General features: G+C 42.6%; 1 protein-coding gene across 2 annotated transcripts in view; it reads left to right on the top strand.

Moving 5' to 3' along the window:
- CNOT10 (CCR4-NOT transcription complex subunit 10) overlaps nt 1–15,270 on the top strand; it is a 66,807-nt gene extending 51,537 nt beyond the window's left edge. For both annotated transcript variants that reach the window (XM_075271319.1, XM_075271318.1), the window contains exons 16-20: nt 33–163; nt 2,143–2,178; nt 3,457–3,584; nt 7,257–7,332; nt 14,521–15,270. In XM_075271319.1, coding sequence (XP_075127420.1) covers nt 33–163; nt 2,143–2,178; nt 3,457–3,584; nt 7,257–7,332; nt 14,521–14,678 — 529 coding nt within the window. In that variant the 3' untranslated portion in view covers nt 14,679–15,270. The remainder of the gene's footprint in view (nt 1–32; nt 164–2,142; nt 2,179–3,456; nt 3,585–7,256; nt 7,333–14,520) is intronic.
- Nucleotides 15,271–15,893: the final 623 nt, after the last annotated feature.

Raw genomic sequence — 15,893 nt, 5'->3', positions numbered from 1 at the left:
TTTGTTTTTTTATTTTACCCTTTTTATTACAGGTTCTTGGGGCATTTGTATGCCGCTGAAGCACTTATCTCCCTGGACCGGATCTCTGATGCCATCACTCATTTGAACCCAGAGAACGTCACAGATGTGTCCCTCGGGGTTTCATCGAATGAACAGGAGCAAGGTTAATGAAACCACACTTGACTAAGATCATGCTTTTATCTGCTTCTCTGATGCAGACTGTAATGCACACATGCTCATACACACATGCATTTCCAAGCCCACTGCTTCATAATTTATTTGCGTAGTATGTTCAGACAGTCTGTGAATACTTAATGCAGTGACTCCTTTATTTGTAGCATAACCTTTGTAATGATTTTCTCATTATGCGCTGCTTGGAGAACACTGCAGATTAACTGGTACTTTTTGCATGACGTTGAAGCATAATGTATAATATAGTGTAGGGGAGGGGGTGATGTACGTGATGGTTGGCTTTCTTGGCCTATGATTATCTACTTGCCAATTAAGGTTTCATTCTCTTGATGTATGGGTATTCAAAGCTTTGTATTAATTGTTAAAAAGCATCATTCATATCAGTGTTGGTGTTCCCAATATCTGTTTTCAACATGTAACTATATTTACTACAGTGAGGTGTTTTAAAGTGAACCTTTTCAGTGGTTTCTGCTGCCCTATCTGAGAGCAGAATGTGAAGGGAGAGTAAATCATATTGGACTCCTAGGAGAGAGTCTGGGGTACCACACCAGTACACATAGATGCAAGTAGCTGTTAATTGCTGTATGTGGGTGAGAGGAGCAGCATACACAGTTACCCCTTGTTCACATCTGCGTTGGTATTCCAGCCGGGGAAGTCCACATCGAGACCCCCAGAATGGAATACCAAACGCAAGTGCTGTGCAGTAAAAGCACATGGACCCCATAGACTATAATGGGGTCCATGTGCTTTCCACGCGCTGCCTGCACAAATCATGCAAAAAGGAAAGTAGACTGTGAACTACTTTCTTGTCCGCATGTTGTGTGGAGAATTGGTGGCAAGCACATGGACCCTATTATAGTCTATGGGGTCCATGAGCTTTTACTGCACAGCGCTTGCAAGTGCGTTTGGTATTCTGTTCGAGGGGGGACTCCCCTAGATGGAATATCAACGCAGATGTGAACTAGGGGTAAAACCTTGGTCCTGTCAGGATTTACTTTCAATATTTTTGATAGGAATACAATTTATATAGCGCCAACATATTCCTCAGCACTGTATAATTTGTAGGGTTCAAGTACAGACAAAAAGATACATTACAAAAGAAATGGTCACTTCACACAACGGGAACTAGGGCCCTGCTCACAAGAGCTTACAATCTATGAACTGAAATCCAGCAAACTAATATTCAGAGCAATGGAGCCCCCACTGAGAACTATAATGGAAAAATTTTCTGCTTTGAGCCAACTCCTGGTTTAGAATCTTATAAACACACTGCCTGCCTATTTCAAAAAATATTGTACTCCAACTCCTATAAACCGAGCTTACACAGCTTTTATCCCTCACAGGGCAGCAAAAACCACCTTTTACAGTATGACTAAGTGTTGGGCCAACCTTCAAACCCCAGAGTATCAGCAGAGGTCCAGAGTAGGTGGTCAAATCCTCTCCTGGGCTCTGGCTTGTCTTCCTGCTGTCTTCAGGGCTTCTGACTGACCTTAAGAACTGCTAAAGCCTGTAATTGGGCTTCGGCGTCACTTGGTGTTTTTACATGGGTAGCTGTAACGGCGCCCAGTATAATAGCAGGTTTGGTCCAAACAAGACATGAACAAAAGCATGTTATCCTGGCTGATTTTTGGTTATTTTTCATTTGCCCAGCTCAAAGTGAATGTAAGAACCTTTGTACCGTGCCCCATGATTTTTCTGTACATAGGTGTTGGTTCTGTTTGACACAGATGTCAAGTCAGGTTGGTGAAAGTCAAAGCGAGTTGTCAAAGGAACCCTTTTAATTGGCCATTAAGTGTTCAGAACAGCACAACACTATGGCTGAGTTTTAATACTACCTGTATTCCTCATAGGTGCTCTAACTTCCTTTGGCAGAATAAAACTTGGGTTTATTTGAATAACTTTCCTCTGACTGGCCCTTGTTATCTTAACAAGTATCTTATTAATTTGCAGCCTCTGATAAAGGAGAAAATGAACCTATGGAATCCGGTAAGCATCGTTAGTCAGATGTGCACTCCATTGTAACGTGTCCATGAATGTGTTCCAGCCTTTCTCTCGGACCAGAAAGATGTACACAGTTATTGATGAATAGAAAAAAAATACACCAAAGACTCCAATCAAAGCTCTTAAAGCAGAATTAATATATCTACAATAATGTTCAATGAGCTCAACCTTCCTACATGGAAGTATTTCAAATACCATAAATTGGGACTAAGTATCCAAAATCCAAAGTTCTAATAGCTGTGTAGTTATAGCCAACTAGTACTATATAAAGAGATGGCATATGTTGTGGGAGTCAAAAACAGAGGTCACAATAACGCCTGTAAAAGCATTTTCTCCTAGTCTCATGCCTATCAATACAAATGACTTTTCCTAGCATTTGAGCGATTAAGCTTTGCTCTTCTGTTTAACCCTTTGCTAACATCTATATGCATTTTGGCACATTAAATATGACACCCCATCAAGGCCCATAACCGCTGAGACCCAGTGCTAATGCCCACGATTAGAGTCCCCTATAGTTATACCAAGACTCATTCATAGACTGCTTGAGCTGCAGTCATTAGTTGGCTTCTCCCATAGACTACAATACAAATATTGCAATTTTTTTTTTCCCAAGTGGGTCCCCACCTTCCTAGGATCACAGAGAAAAACAAACCTAAATTAGGCATCGTCCACATCTGCCCAAACTACAATGGCATACACACCGTATGCTGGTAATGTCCCTTCTACAGGTTTGTGACTGATGACGTGTACACACAGTTGCCACTTCTAATGCTGACTTGGGCGGGCATTGCTGCTGTGTTGTAGAAATGTCTGATCCATTTGTCCTGTTGTATGCCACAGTTAATGCTGATCACAGCATACAGTGGTAGAGCAGTGAGCCTACCGTGTATTCCCTGTGGCTTTGTGATATAAACCATGAATGAGCAAGGTAGTACATTGCTGAACCTCCTGAATACCTGGCAATATTCCCCATTAGAGCACACTCGTGCTATACTCATGGCGGACAGGAAGTTAGTATATGGACACATTATGGTTTAAAAAAAAACAAAAAAAAAAAACTTTTGGGTAAAACTAGACATATTGGTAAAGAGTAAGATGTGTAAATAAGTGCTAAAGTTTTGTAGTGCGCCAGGGGTTAAATCCAAATCAAACATCTATATCCATATGCACATACTTGTTACCTCTCAGAAATAAAACTTGCTGATGTCAGATGGGTTTATGGCAGTATTTTGTGCTGATCATTGTAATGTGTGTTTATTTCAGTAGGAAAGCAAATTCCCCAGTGCTATCCCAGTTCAGTCACTTCAGCTAGGACCATGATGCTCTTTAACCTCGGCAGTGCATACTGTTTACGGAGCGAATATGACAAAGCAAGAAAATGTCTTCACCAGGTACGGCACCTTTTTTATTTTTGATAATACCCAATACTCTATTTGCAAAGTTTTTTTTTTTTTTTTTCCATTTTAGTCAAAGGGAATGGATTACATGGATTGTGTTAAGGTTTTTACGTTTATTTTTTTTACATTCCTGAAATAAACCATATCCTAGGCATGTATAAATTTAATTATTGTAGGCTTCTTAAATGCTCCTGCCAGCAGTTTGTTACAAGCCTTAACTAAATATTTCTTAATGATGATTAGTGGTCTCAAAGGGGTTAAAAATTTAAAGTTGTTAGCCGTCACTAAGGAGCCTTATTTAATAAGTATGCCTTTTTAAAGTGTATTGAGCATGGCACAGAAGTCTCTTACCAGACTTCAATACATACACCATAAAGCCTGTGCTAGGTGACGCTGGTGGTCAGATGTGTACCCGTAGCTGGGCACCTGCTCTTCATGCTCTGAATTGGTAGTATTTAACAATTTTGGATGCAGCAGTCAATAGTGACTGATTTTGTTACTTTGCTACACCAGCGACCTTGATTGCAGGTGCTGATACAGTTGCATGGCAGCCGAAGGCCCCCTAAGTCTGTCAGTGTACCCCTTTAGGCTGTGGTACAACCTTATACCAACTGTGAGAGAGTGAAGGGTGTAGTCTGGGAAGACAAGTATATTCCAGCCAGACACCTAAGGGGTGTGTGGTGAGACCCCCACCAGGGAGGTCAGCTGACTAATCAGGTCCTAATAACAGTCTGAGTGTGAAGACTAGCAGGGTGGCACCACACTGACAGAGTTGAACTGTCCAGACTGGACCTCCAAAGCGGGTACTGTGCCACCCATTGTTAATGCCAAGGTGGGAGACTGGTAGCCATTCTCCTGTATAGTCAGGGAAAAGTTTCCTTCTGTTTAAATTAGTTTCTCAGCCGAGAAGGGTTTTGTTTCGTTTTGTTACGTTTTGCTACAAGTGAATAAAGCCTGAACTTGTGTGCAATCCAGTCGTTGTGTCCCTGTTTCCTGCACTGCTACAAGCATCTACCTGAGCGATTCCCCACACAACATAACACTTTGCTTTATGCAAACTTTTTCGTTATTTTTACCCCTTTCCTGCTCTGTGCTGTAATAGTACATTGTGACATTTATATATTGACGCTCCACTCAGTACTATTATGATGCTATAATGCCATGGGGCACAGGAGCTGTACCTGCGGCATTACATTCTGCTCTCGGCTGTATTACACAGCCGAGCGGCGGAACCAGCCTTCGGAGTCGGAAGATACTTCAACTCTGGTGGATTAATCCCCTGGAAGCCGTGATAAATAGTTAACACAGCCAGGGCCGGCTCCAGGTTTTTATGGGCCCTTGTGCGACAGAGCCTCAGTGGGCCCTCTTGTAAAGGAGGTGGGGGAGTCGAGACACTGTGCGTTGCAGATGAAGCGAGTGACGTCATGCAGGAGTGTGGCGTCACCAACGCCATACCTCCCAATCTTTTAAAGAGTAGAAAGAGGGGCAAAACGTGCGGCGCGCTCTGCGCGCCGCGGCAAATTTAGTTCCACCCACTTTTATGTTGATTCCACCCATTCTCATTCATTTATTATGTGCTCCCACACAGTATAATCCTCCTACAGTCACCCGTAAATTATATGCCCCCCCTCCATCTCTCCCCCAGTTTCATATACACCCTTCCTTCCCCCAGTTTCATGTCCCCCCTCCATCTCTGTCCCCAGTTTCATCACGTTCTCCCCCCCCCCTTCATTTGCCCCCTCAGTTTCATTGGGCCCCCTCCATCTCTGTCCCCAGTTCCATGCCGTTCTCTCCCCACCCCCTCCATCTGCCCCAGTGTCATGCTGTTCTCCCCCCCCCCTCCATCTGCCCCAGTGTCATGCTGTTCCCCCCCTCCCCTTCATTTGCCCCCCAGTTTCTTTGGGCCCCCTCCATCTCTGTCCCCAGTTCCATGCCGTTCTCTCCCCACCCCCTCCATCTGCCCCAGTGTCATGCTGTTCTCCCCCCCCCCCCCTCCATCTGCCCCAGTGTCATGCTGTTCTCCCCCCCCCCCCTCCATCTGCCCCAGTGTCATGCTGTTCCCCCCCTCCCCTTCATTTGCCCCCCAGTTTCTTTGGGCCCCCTCCATCTCTGTCCCCAGTTTCATGCCGTTCTCTCCCCATCCCATTCATCTTCCTCAGTGTCATGCCGTTCCCCCCCTCCCCTTCATTTGCCCCCCAGTTTCATGGGCCTCCTTCATTATGTTTCACCTTAATATGTAATGTAATACAAAACAAACACTTACATCACTCACCTTCCCTCGTTCCCCCGATGCTCCTCTCTAGTCACATACGCGATGCAGGAGCTGTGAGATCAGCTCCTGCTTAGCTCCGGACCGGCTTGCGTGTGTAGGCGTGATGCGATGACGTCATCGCGCCTACACACGCAAGCCGGGGCCGGAGCTTTAAAGCAGGAGCTGATCTCACAGCTCCTGCATCGCGTATGTATTTCAGCTCATCGGCGGACGGACGCCGATGAGCTGAAATTGTGACAGGCAAGTGCCGGGGGGCCCCCAGAGGCTCTGTGGGCCCCGGCACTTGCCAGACTATGCCGTGCGCTGACGCCGGCCCTGAACACAGCACCCAGGGAGTGATCCTTTCCCCAGCAAAATCTTTAATTTAAAAAAAAAAAACGACATTTTATTTGTAAAAGCAGTAAACGTAATAAAGCAAATATAAATATGGTATTGCTGCAATCCTAGTGACCTACCGGACATAGCTGCCATGTCGGTTTTTTTTTTGGTTTTTTTTTTTATTCGCAGAGTGAATGCCGTGACCGCAAAATGCAAAAAATTGATAGAATTGTGTTATTACAGGGACCCACTAAACGTAAAAAGTTACTAAAGACTGGGAGAGAAAATATGAAAAGTCACTGCACATTAACGTACAAACTACCCTGTGTCATTAAGACGTTAATATAAAGACACACACCAAAACTTTAAATTTTTTTTTTTTTTTTTGTCCATCAAAGTTCTAAAGGAGATCTAAGCCTCATGTCCCCCAAAGTCAGCCCTTAATAAAAATTTATTTTTTTAATTTCCAAGACCCTAACTTTATAAATTCCTCACTCAATTGTGTTGACTAAAATAATCTTCCATGCTGACTTTCATTTGGGTTACGTGCTAACTCTTGGTTTTTGTTTTTCTTATGGTATAAACCTATATGGGATTTCTTTTGTAGAAAAACACAACACTTGTATGTAGACAGTTGTTGGCAGACACAAAGCTATCAACAATTACAGGGCATCGGACTGTTGTCACTCGCCTGCCTTGTAATTATCCATGCAAATTAATGCTCAGTTAATGAAGCGTTACTGCGTGTACTTCTGATTTATCTCTCGTACATGGATTTCTCTGTGGGGTGTTTCTTGCGTGTTAGCCCTTCTTGGCTGAAACATTCAGCCAGAACTATAAGTGCTGTGAAGGGATGATGGAGACGCTATCTGATGGTGTTGAGCCCACAGGGAGTCGTCATGGCTATTAGAACTAAAAGACGTAGTATTACATCTCAAGACGGGCCTTGCCTGGATCCTTTCAGCTGTACATTTAGAAGATGTATCTGGAGATTAGCCTCTTACTTTCTAATTCATTAGGTAATTGCTTTGACTTTTTTATTTCCTTAGTATGACTTGTTGTTTTTCATTTTCAAGGCTGCATCTATGATCCATCCCAAGGAAGTCCCACCAGAGGCGATACTGCTGGCTGTCTACCTAGAGCTACAAAATGGTACGAATTCCGATGTGTTTTGGATTTTGGTTAAGAAGGATTCCTTTTATCCAGCATCCGATTAAATCAGATACAGGACATTGAACACAGAACCAGTCAGCGTATAAATATCTATATCCATCCCTAACCTTTAGAAGTACTGTTATGACTAGACTATCACCAATGTTCCACATATCTATAGACTGTCTGTGTGTCTCCTTAGAAGTGCCCTGGTGACACTGCTTTATTACAAGCATTGCTATGGTCCCCTCAGTCACCCATGCAATCACTTCCACCCATTGTCCCGGTCATCAGCTATATGCTGCACTTGAGGCAGAAAACAAGATTTCAGTATGGACTACAGAACCCCGTATCGCCCCTATCCCTGCTTTTTCATGGCTGTCTTTTCCCTCCTGGACTTTCTCCGGAGGACTTCGCATGGTGGAGACATGCCAGATTAAAGATTCTTTCCTTCTGGCAAGCGAGTGATTGTCAGAGTATTTCACCCATACGCCTCCTCCCCAATCTGGGGTCTTCAAAACTTACCAGATATTTCACTTTTTGCAAGCTCAAGCTCTTATCATGACTCTTATTCAAATTACTAATTTCAAGAGACCCTTTATAGAACTGCAGATGGTTTCACATTTATTTATAAGGAGTTGAATGCCACCCCTAATGTAGCACTGGACTTTCTGACTGCCTGGGAGACTGACCTGGGGATCACTATGCTAGTAAAATTACAGCTATCCTGCCATTGAGCTCAAGTCCAAGGCAGTTGGCAAGTCACAGGCTTGGAATCTTTGTAACTTAGCTATACTGTAATATCTAACTACACGTCTCCTAACCTCTTTCATATTGTTGTTTTAGAGGCTCAGGAGAATGGATACACTCCATATTTAGTAGACTTGCCCTCTCATCTGACATGTTTCTCAGTCACTCAGGATGACTTGGTGCTAAAATATAATTGGGCCTCAGACCACCGGGCTCCTTAATCAATATATTTTGATGTCTGATAGACTTCATATAGCATCAAAATGGTGAACTGACCCCTCCTGTTGTCAGAGGTCATAAGGCGAGTTTACACATTTATGCAGTTTGAGTATTGGTTACGATAGAGTTAAACACATTTCGATAAGGTCACATGCTCCTGGCTGTCATATTTCTTACATTACAATCCCCTAGAATGAGTAAATTTGGTTTAACATTCCCCACTTCAGTTCATTGTTTCAGTTGGGTTTTTTTTTCCCCCTTCTCTGTCATATCTGAATTGGTGTTTAATTTTATTCTTTACCTGTATATTCAACAGGTAACGGCATCACATACACTGGAGTCTCTGCTGGAGTATAGACTACTTTTTGTAATTTTATAATGTTACTATTTATTCTTTTGTACTGAGTAACGGTCTATTTTGATACCCTGTGCTGCTAATGTATGTTTTTAATTCAATAAATTCTCTTGAAACTAAAGTCCATGTCAGATGCAAGCTGCTTTTGTTCCTGACTTGGGAACCAGTCGCTTTTTTTTTTTTTTTTTTTTTTTTAATTGGAAACTTGTATGTTTGTTTTCTGTTAAAATCATCATACATCAGAACATTTTACAAGGAGAAAACATATATAATGTGAGGACAAGCTACAACAATTCTGTTGCTGCGGGTAGCAGGGTTTCAGTTAGTTGAACCTAACTTAAAGCATTACAGTGGTGTTGAAATGTATAAACTGAAAAATGGTAGTGCACGCAGTACCCCTTTATGCATAGTAAACATATACAATGTTCTATAGCCCAAATAGGTGTCAGCTACAAAGGCCCTGGGACATAGTGGGGAGAGGCATAAATACTATGGTCAGGAACAGTGTCCCTAGAGCGGGCAGTACCACGCTGTGTCACATTTATCTAATGAGGGCTGTAGAAGGGAATCCTATGTATCAAGCAGAGCATCTTCTAACTCACTCCGAACACCTGCTGTAATAGTATGGTGGATGTCAGATATTTAAATATGGCGGCATCTCAGGAGTCATGGCCACAGCCACCTGATCGGTATAACTGAAAAATGCCTGCAGTGGATAAGGGTTAATAGAAGTACCACATAAGGAGAAAATAAATTATCCATCTATAAACGCGGCATTCCACACCTCCATCTATTGCAAATGGCTTCCAAGCTTGGACCAATATTTGTTGGGCTGTGCCCCCCCCTCCAAACAGAATCAATAAATAAACCTTTGGATCCACCCACAGTTGTATACCAGACTCTATCAATGAGAGCTGATTCATGTCTCCAGTAAGAAGATCCAATAGCATTACACTCCCAGATCATATGGAGCAAATGGGAATCCTCATAACCACATCTAGGGCATAAGGCATCTGGGTGTAGCCCAATCTTAAAAGGTGCACTAGGTACGATATGTAGTAAGTACAGATGGGACCATCTCTGTGCATCACAAAAGAAAATTTTGGAATGAGCTCCAGATTATCGTACCATTGCTCTTCTGGTATAGGTCCAACCTCTGTCTCATTTAGTCTTGATACACAATGTAAATAAGTTCTCCAAGTCCCTTGACTTCTGCAGGCAGTATGGTATCTGATGTAACCAGGTCACTGATGGCTCTCGATTGGTCATAATAGGCATAGGATGAAGATGGTGGTAAAAGGATCTTGGTTCCTTGCAGAAGTCGGGGCTCGTTTACGTCTGCGCCCGGTCTCCGTTCTGCAGGTTTCCATTTCCTGCACAAAACAGAGGCAGGAGACGGAAACCTGCAGGAGTCTCTCACCCATTCATTTGAATGGGTGAGAAAGCTGTGCGGCGGTGAGCGTTTTATGCTCTCCGCCGCGAAACCATTTTTTTTATTTATCGTATCATTTTATTAAGAATTCCCTGACCTACCACTGACCTAGGGAGGTTGTCCCAGGAGTTAATTTTAGAAGCAAAGCACATCAGAGGGTCAAGGCCTCATAATTTGGCAGTCACAATCACTCCCAAATATTTGAACTTGCCAACTACCCGATTTTGTAATTGGCCAAATGGCTAACAGTGTGGAACAAGTCCAATGCTGTAAGAACTGACCTATCCCAGTTTAATTAAAAGGCAGACCATCACCCCAATCTGATGAGTGACATAGTTGGCAACAAGTAGGAGCTAACCTCCATTAGGTACAGTAACATGTCAGCTTATTTTATATAGCACCATTAATTCCATGGTGCTGTACATTTGAGGGTTTATGTACGGTACGCAATATAATACTAATAGTGACTAACTGGCGCAGTGGGGTAGAGGGCCCTGCCTGGTAAGGCTTAGAATCTGCGGGAAGACGGATAGACAGAAGGTGAGTGGAGAAACTGTACAGATGGTGGTGAGGTGATAGTGTTATTGGAGGTTGTAGGCCTTCCTGAATAGATGAGTCTTCAGGGCCTTCTTAAAGCTTGTGATTGTGGGGGTCAGTCTTATGTGTCTTGGTAAGGAGTTCCAGAGTATGGGGGATGCACAAGAGAAATCTTGGAGACGGTTGTGTGAGGAGCGGATGAGGGCAGAGCGGAATAGGAGGTCATTGGAGGATCTGAGGTTACGTGTGGGCAGGTAGCGGGAGATTAGGTTAGAGATATATGGAGGGGACAGGTTGTGGATGGCTTTGTATGTGTGTGTTAGTAACTTGAACTCTATTCGCTGACCTATGGGTAGCTAGTAAAGGGAGTGGCAGAGGGGAGCAGCCGATGACTAATGAGGGGGGGGGAGTGTATGAAGCACGCGGCACAGTTTAAGGTGGACTGGAGGGTGGCAAGAGTATTTGCTGGGAGTCCATGGAGAAGGATGTTACAGTAATCTAAGCGGGAGATTAAGAGGGCATCTTTGTAGTTTCAAGGGTGAGGAAGGAGCAGATTTGATTTGAGTTGTAGACAGCAGGAGGTGTTGAGGGTTTGGATGTGCACTCTTCTTCAATACAATACATATCTGATCACTATAAGCACCTTGTGTGATATGCCCCCACAGTTTCTATGTCCCCATTAGCAAAGTTACATTGCCCCGATAATGTACACAGCTCATCGTCTTTGCCATCTAAGGAAGAATTAAGTGCTGCACGGCAGAATTCTAGAATAGAAATATATAGATTCCAACTCTAAGCCAATAGTCACACACCTGATCACAGATCTGTTGAATCAATTCATTGGCGGGGACCAGGGTCATAGATCTGTATTTTAGAGATTGCTGCAGGTCCCAGAGGCTTGGTATATGGGGAAAATCCCTTTAATCTATATGTAACAGTAAACTTGTAGTTCCACTTGCATTCAGTATAGCTTACTTAAAGCATCACTTCCTAATATCTAAGTGCCTAGTCTTGGGCTTTCAGTAGCTTTGTGACTTCCATACACTGGTTTCATGTTTTACTGGGGTATAAGAGTAGGTCCATAGCAGTTTGCTGTGGTAACTGACAAACTTTACCCTAGTTAATATTACTCTTCTCATTGTAGGGTTTTTTTCTTCATTTCCAAGATTTTTTGACTCCTTCCACAATTTGCTTTTTTGTATATATATATGTGCGTGTGTGTGTGTATATATGTATATGTGTATATATATATATATATATATATATATATATATATATATAAAAAAATTTTTGTATGCATATGTTTGCCAGAGTGCAATGCCCTTGGGTATACACTCTTCCTAAACTATAAACCTGCCTAAAACTTATTACTGAGGCTGGTCTTACACGACTGTAACGTAAGTCCGCAATAGAGGCCGTATTGAATATGTGTCCACAATTGAAAACCCTCATACACCACCGGATATTTTATCAGTGTTGTGCTGGGCCGCAACCGTGGTCCGCACTTTATAGAGCATGTCCGCAAAGGCCGTGAATTCACAGCACTGCACGGACTCGCCCAGTGTGGCAGTTCACGGGCGTCTGCGGTGTCTATGTTGATGATCAGCAACTTGCTGACCGTAAAATCATTAGGGCCGTGTAAGACCAGCCTGACAGTTCTTCATGCCATGCATCTATCTAAAACCCCAGGGGTGATCTGTGCAATGGACTCCCTGCTAGTTCCTCAAACAAAGGGCACATGGTTCGCTATCAAGCAGACAAACCTCTATGGAGCCTTTTGGAGATTTCCATTAGCTTTCCAACTTGTGGATCTTTAGAAGCAGTTTAAGAACTTTGTCTAACATATTTCTAGCGACGGTTTCTAATTTGAGGTCCCTGCTCTCAGATTCTCACCAATATGGGTCTAGAAGATATTGGTGGTATTTCTCACAATCACATAATCACATTAGTGCAGACCTGTAACTTAAACCAGACTAAATTTAGAGTAGACTGTCTGAAGATGTACTAAACTTATTAAACTGGCTGATGTTGGATGATCATTTTTTTGACACCTTGGACATTTTCAGACCACTTTCTTTAATGTACACCAACAATCTGTTTAGTACATTCTCAGTACTCCTTCCCAGTTAAGTCATGTCTCCTTGTTGAGGGAGGTGCAACACGTTTTCAAATTTTTCTTTTCTTTTTCTTTTTTTTTTCCAGACACCTAGGGCTTTGATTTAATTTCCTTGCAGAACATGTAATTCCTGATCCCTGCAGTCATGTCACTACCAGGCCAGAAGTGTAGATGCAGCTACCATAGATGTGTACACAGTACCTGGGAGGGCAGACATGTTAATAAAGCTTCTTTGCCTTCTCTATAGGATGTTTGGCTGTTGTAAAAGCCAGCTTCCCTTTTCTGCAGCTCCATGCTTTTTGTGCAGCTGATTAATTCTGCAAGGATGTGTAGATACATCCTAGTAGACTCTCCAGTCATATATAGTCTATGGACAATCCAGGGAGTCTATCATTCCAAAAACACACTTTTAACTAATGGCACATTGGAATAGCCTTTAAAAAGGCTCTTCTACTCCTCCTCTTCATTCTAAGCTTCTCCACTGTAAAATTCCTTTTCTTCTCTTATGCAGGTTAGGATCACAGAGTACCAATGAGCGTCCCCCCAGTGCTTCGGGCACCCCCTGCATCATAACTCTCCACTGCCCCCTTTTATGCATCTGATCACTCCCCTCCTCCTCTTCCCAGGACTTCTACCTTTCACAGGTACTAGACGCAGTGCTGTACGTATATTAAACCTCACGCATGCGCAATCTGCTCTACCAATATGCTTTTGTAGCAGACCACCAGAAAATGGCCACTCGGACATGCGCAGTCGGCTCTGCCCAAACCCAAAGTGACAGAGCTGATTGCCAATGCTTGAAGTTTAATATATGTACAGTGCTGCATCTGATGCCTGTGAAAAGGTGGAAGTGCTGGCGAGGATGGGAGTGATCAGAAGTATAAAATGGGAGGTTGAGAGTTATGACACGGGGGGAGGGGGTGCTCGGAGCACTTGGTGAACTCCCCCGGTGTTCCTAATTTGCATAAGAGAAGAAATAGAATTTAGCCGAAACGGCAGATAGAAGTAAAGAAGGCAAGGTAGGAGTAGAATAGCCTTTTTAAAGGCTATTCCAATGTACCATTAGTTTTGAAATTATGTATTTCGAATGATTGACTCCCTTTAAAGACTGACAATAGATGAAAACTGAAACAGGCGCAAGACTAGATCTGCCATTAAATATGTACTATCCGAACTTTACAGTTCCTAAAACTTACAAGATCGAGCTTTCTCAGCCTTACAAACTACGTTACTAGAAGTCCATCCAGTTCTGGTTTGGTTTTTGGGGTGTGTGTTTTGTTTTTTTGTAATTTGACCTTCCTCTGGATCAACATAGCAGGACAATAGGCTGAAGCCAGTTTTCAGCATTTTAGGGAAAAATTGGTTCACGTCTACAGTCTGATCTGGTGAATTATTCTTGATGCCAATGTCTCAAAAACGAATAACTAAGCTGTAATATTGCCTTATTCTTAAAGTCAAGTACAGTGAGGTTAACTGGGTAAAATTTCTATAAGTTTAGTGGATAAAGCTGATGTTTAGCTTATAAAACTGACTTTGCTCTAGCCTGACTCATGGTTGGCTATTACCTAGAGCTGAATGGCTACAAAGAGTTACATTCAACACAGCAACTTGCATGATGGCATTGCATTAATTCTGATGCTTAGATTTTCCCAAAATTTCTAATTTCATTACATTTGTTCAGTAGACTTGAGATCAGATAACTACAATAAGATATATTACATTATTTGCTCTTCAACTAAATGGTGCACAAACCATTCTTACCACTCTCGTCTCTTCTAGGCAATACCCAGCTGGCTTTGCAGATCATCAAAAGAAACCAACTTCTGCCATCTGTTAAAATGATGTCGGATCTTCGAAAGAAACCATTATTCCAGCCCATCCATCAGCCAATGCAACCCATTCAGATGCCAGCATTCACCACTGTACAAAGGAAATGATGTATGCCTTTCATGGGACTGTCAGACGAAATGCTACAAACCTTTACCAGTCCATCAATAAATGGCACATTGGACTTTTTCATGGCATATCTTGGCTTTTTTTATACATATATTTGTAACAGAAATAATCTTGAAAGTAAAGGATTTAATCCTTACTAAGCCCAAAAGGCCCCAGATCTACATTGAGTAACTTATCAGTCGTGGCAATAAAAGAACCTAACACAAGATGTCTGCACCAAGAATGTGATCTCTAAGACATCGGGCTGGAGCCTCTTCCCTGTAAATGCTGTAACTAGAAAAAAGTAAAGGTTTTATAAAGCAGGTGGAATAACAGCGAGTCTGATATTAGGGAAATAAATATTTCTTGCTCAGGAATATTAATTTGCCTCATATTTTATCTGAGTTCAACTATAGTCTAAATTATTTTTTTTGTTTCATATATAGTACGAACGTAATCTAAAGAGTCATAAACTCATTGTTACAACTTACCACCAGTCCTTAATGGTTCTTTCAAACCCATGTAAAACAGATAGAACATACAATTTGATGCAGGAGTTGCCCTGGGAACTCTTTGCTCCAAGGCAATGGTGTTAATACCCAAGTCACCAAGTTTCCCATAAAGCTAACTCTCTTTCCACGCATAACTTTATAGTAAGACATGGCAGGCAGCAGGTTAGTACATCATGACATATAAATATGGCATTTATACAGGAGCTGAGCCAGTGCCATTGGCAGTGGGTGTCAGAGGCATCCTACCGTGATGCTACTTGCCACTGGATTAACTCGAGTTGTGGGTGGTAATGACTGTGGCATCTAAAGTGTTAGGCTCCGTTCCCACGGAGTAACGTGCCGCACAGTCAGACACTTATACATGTGTTAGAGTGTGAGCGCTCAAAACAGATCCCATTCACTTCAATGGGTGCCGGCTTACGGACACTACACATTTAAATCAATGGGTTAAAAAGCCTCCCATTGATTTCAATGTGTAGCACGGATGAGCTGGCACACGTTGAAGTGCATGGGATCTGTTTTGAGCGCTCACACTCTGACACATGTATAAGTGTCTGAATGCGCGGCGCATTACTCCGTGGGAACAGAGCCTTAAAGAGGTTCCTGCCAGATAAATCCACTGCATTGCACACACTGAGGCAGGACATTGGCTGCCCCTTTTAAGTCGAAAACTATAGTTCACTGTAGTACGTTAGAATGTAATAT

Source organism: Leptodactylus fuscus, chromosome 4 (genome assembly GCF_031893055.1).
Source record: "Leptodactylus fuscus isolate aLepFus1 chromosome 4, aLepFus1.hap2, whole genome shotgun sequence".
In the NCBI taxonomy this organism is placed as follows: domain Eukaryota; kingdom Metazoa; phylum Chordata; class Amphibia; order Anura; family Leptodactylidae; genus Leptodactylus; species Leptodactylus fuscus.
This window is presented reverse-complemented; position numbering and strand designations above follow the sequence as displayed.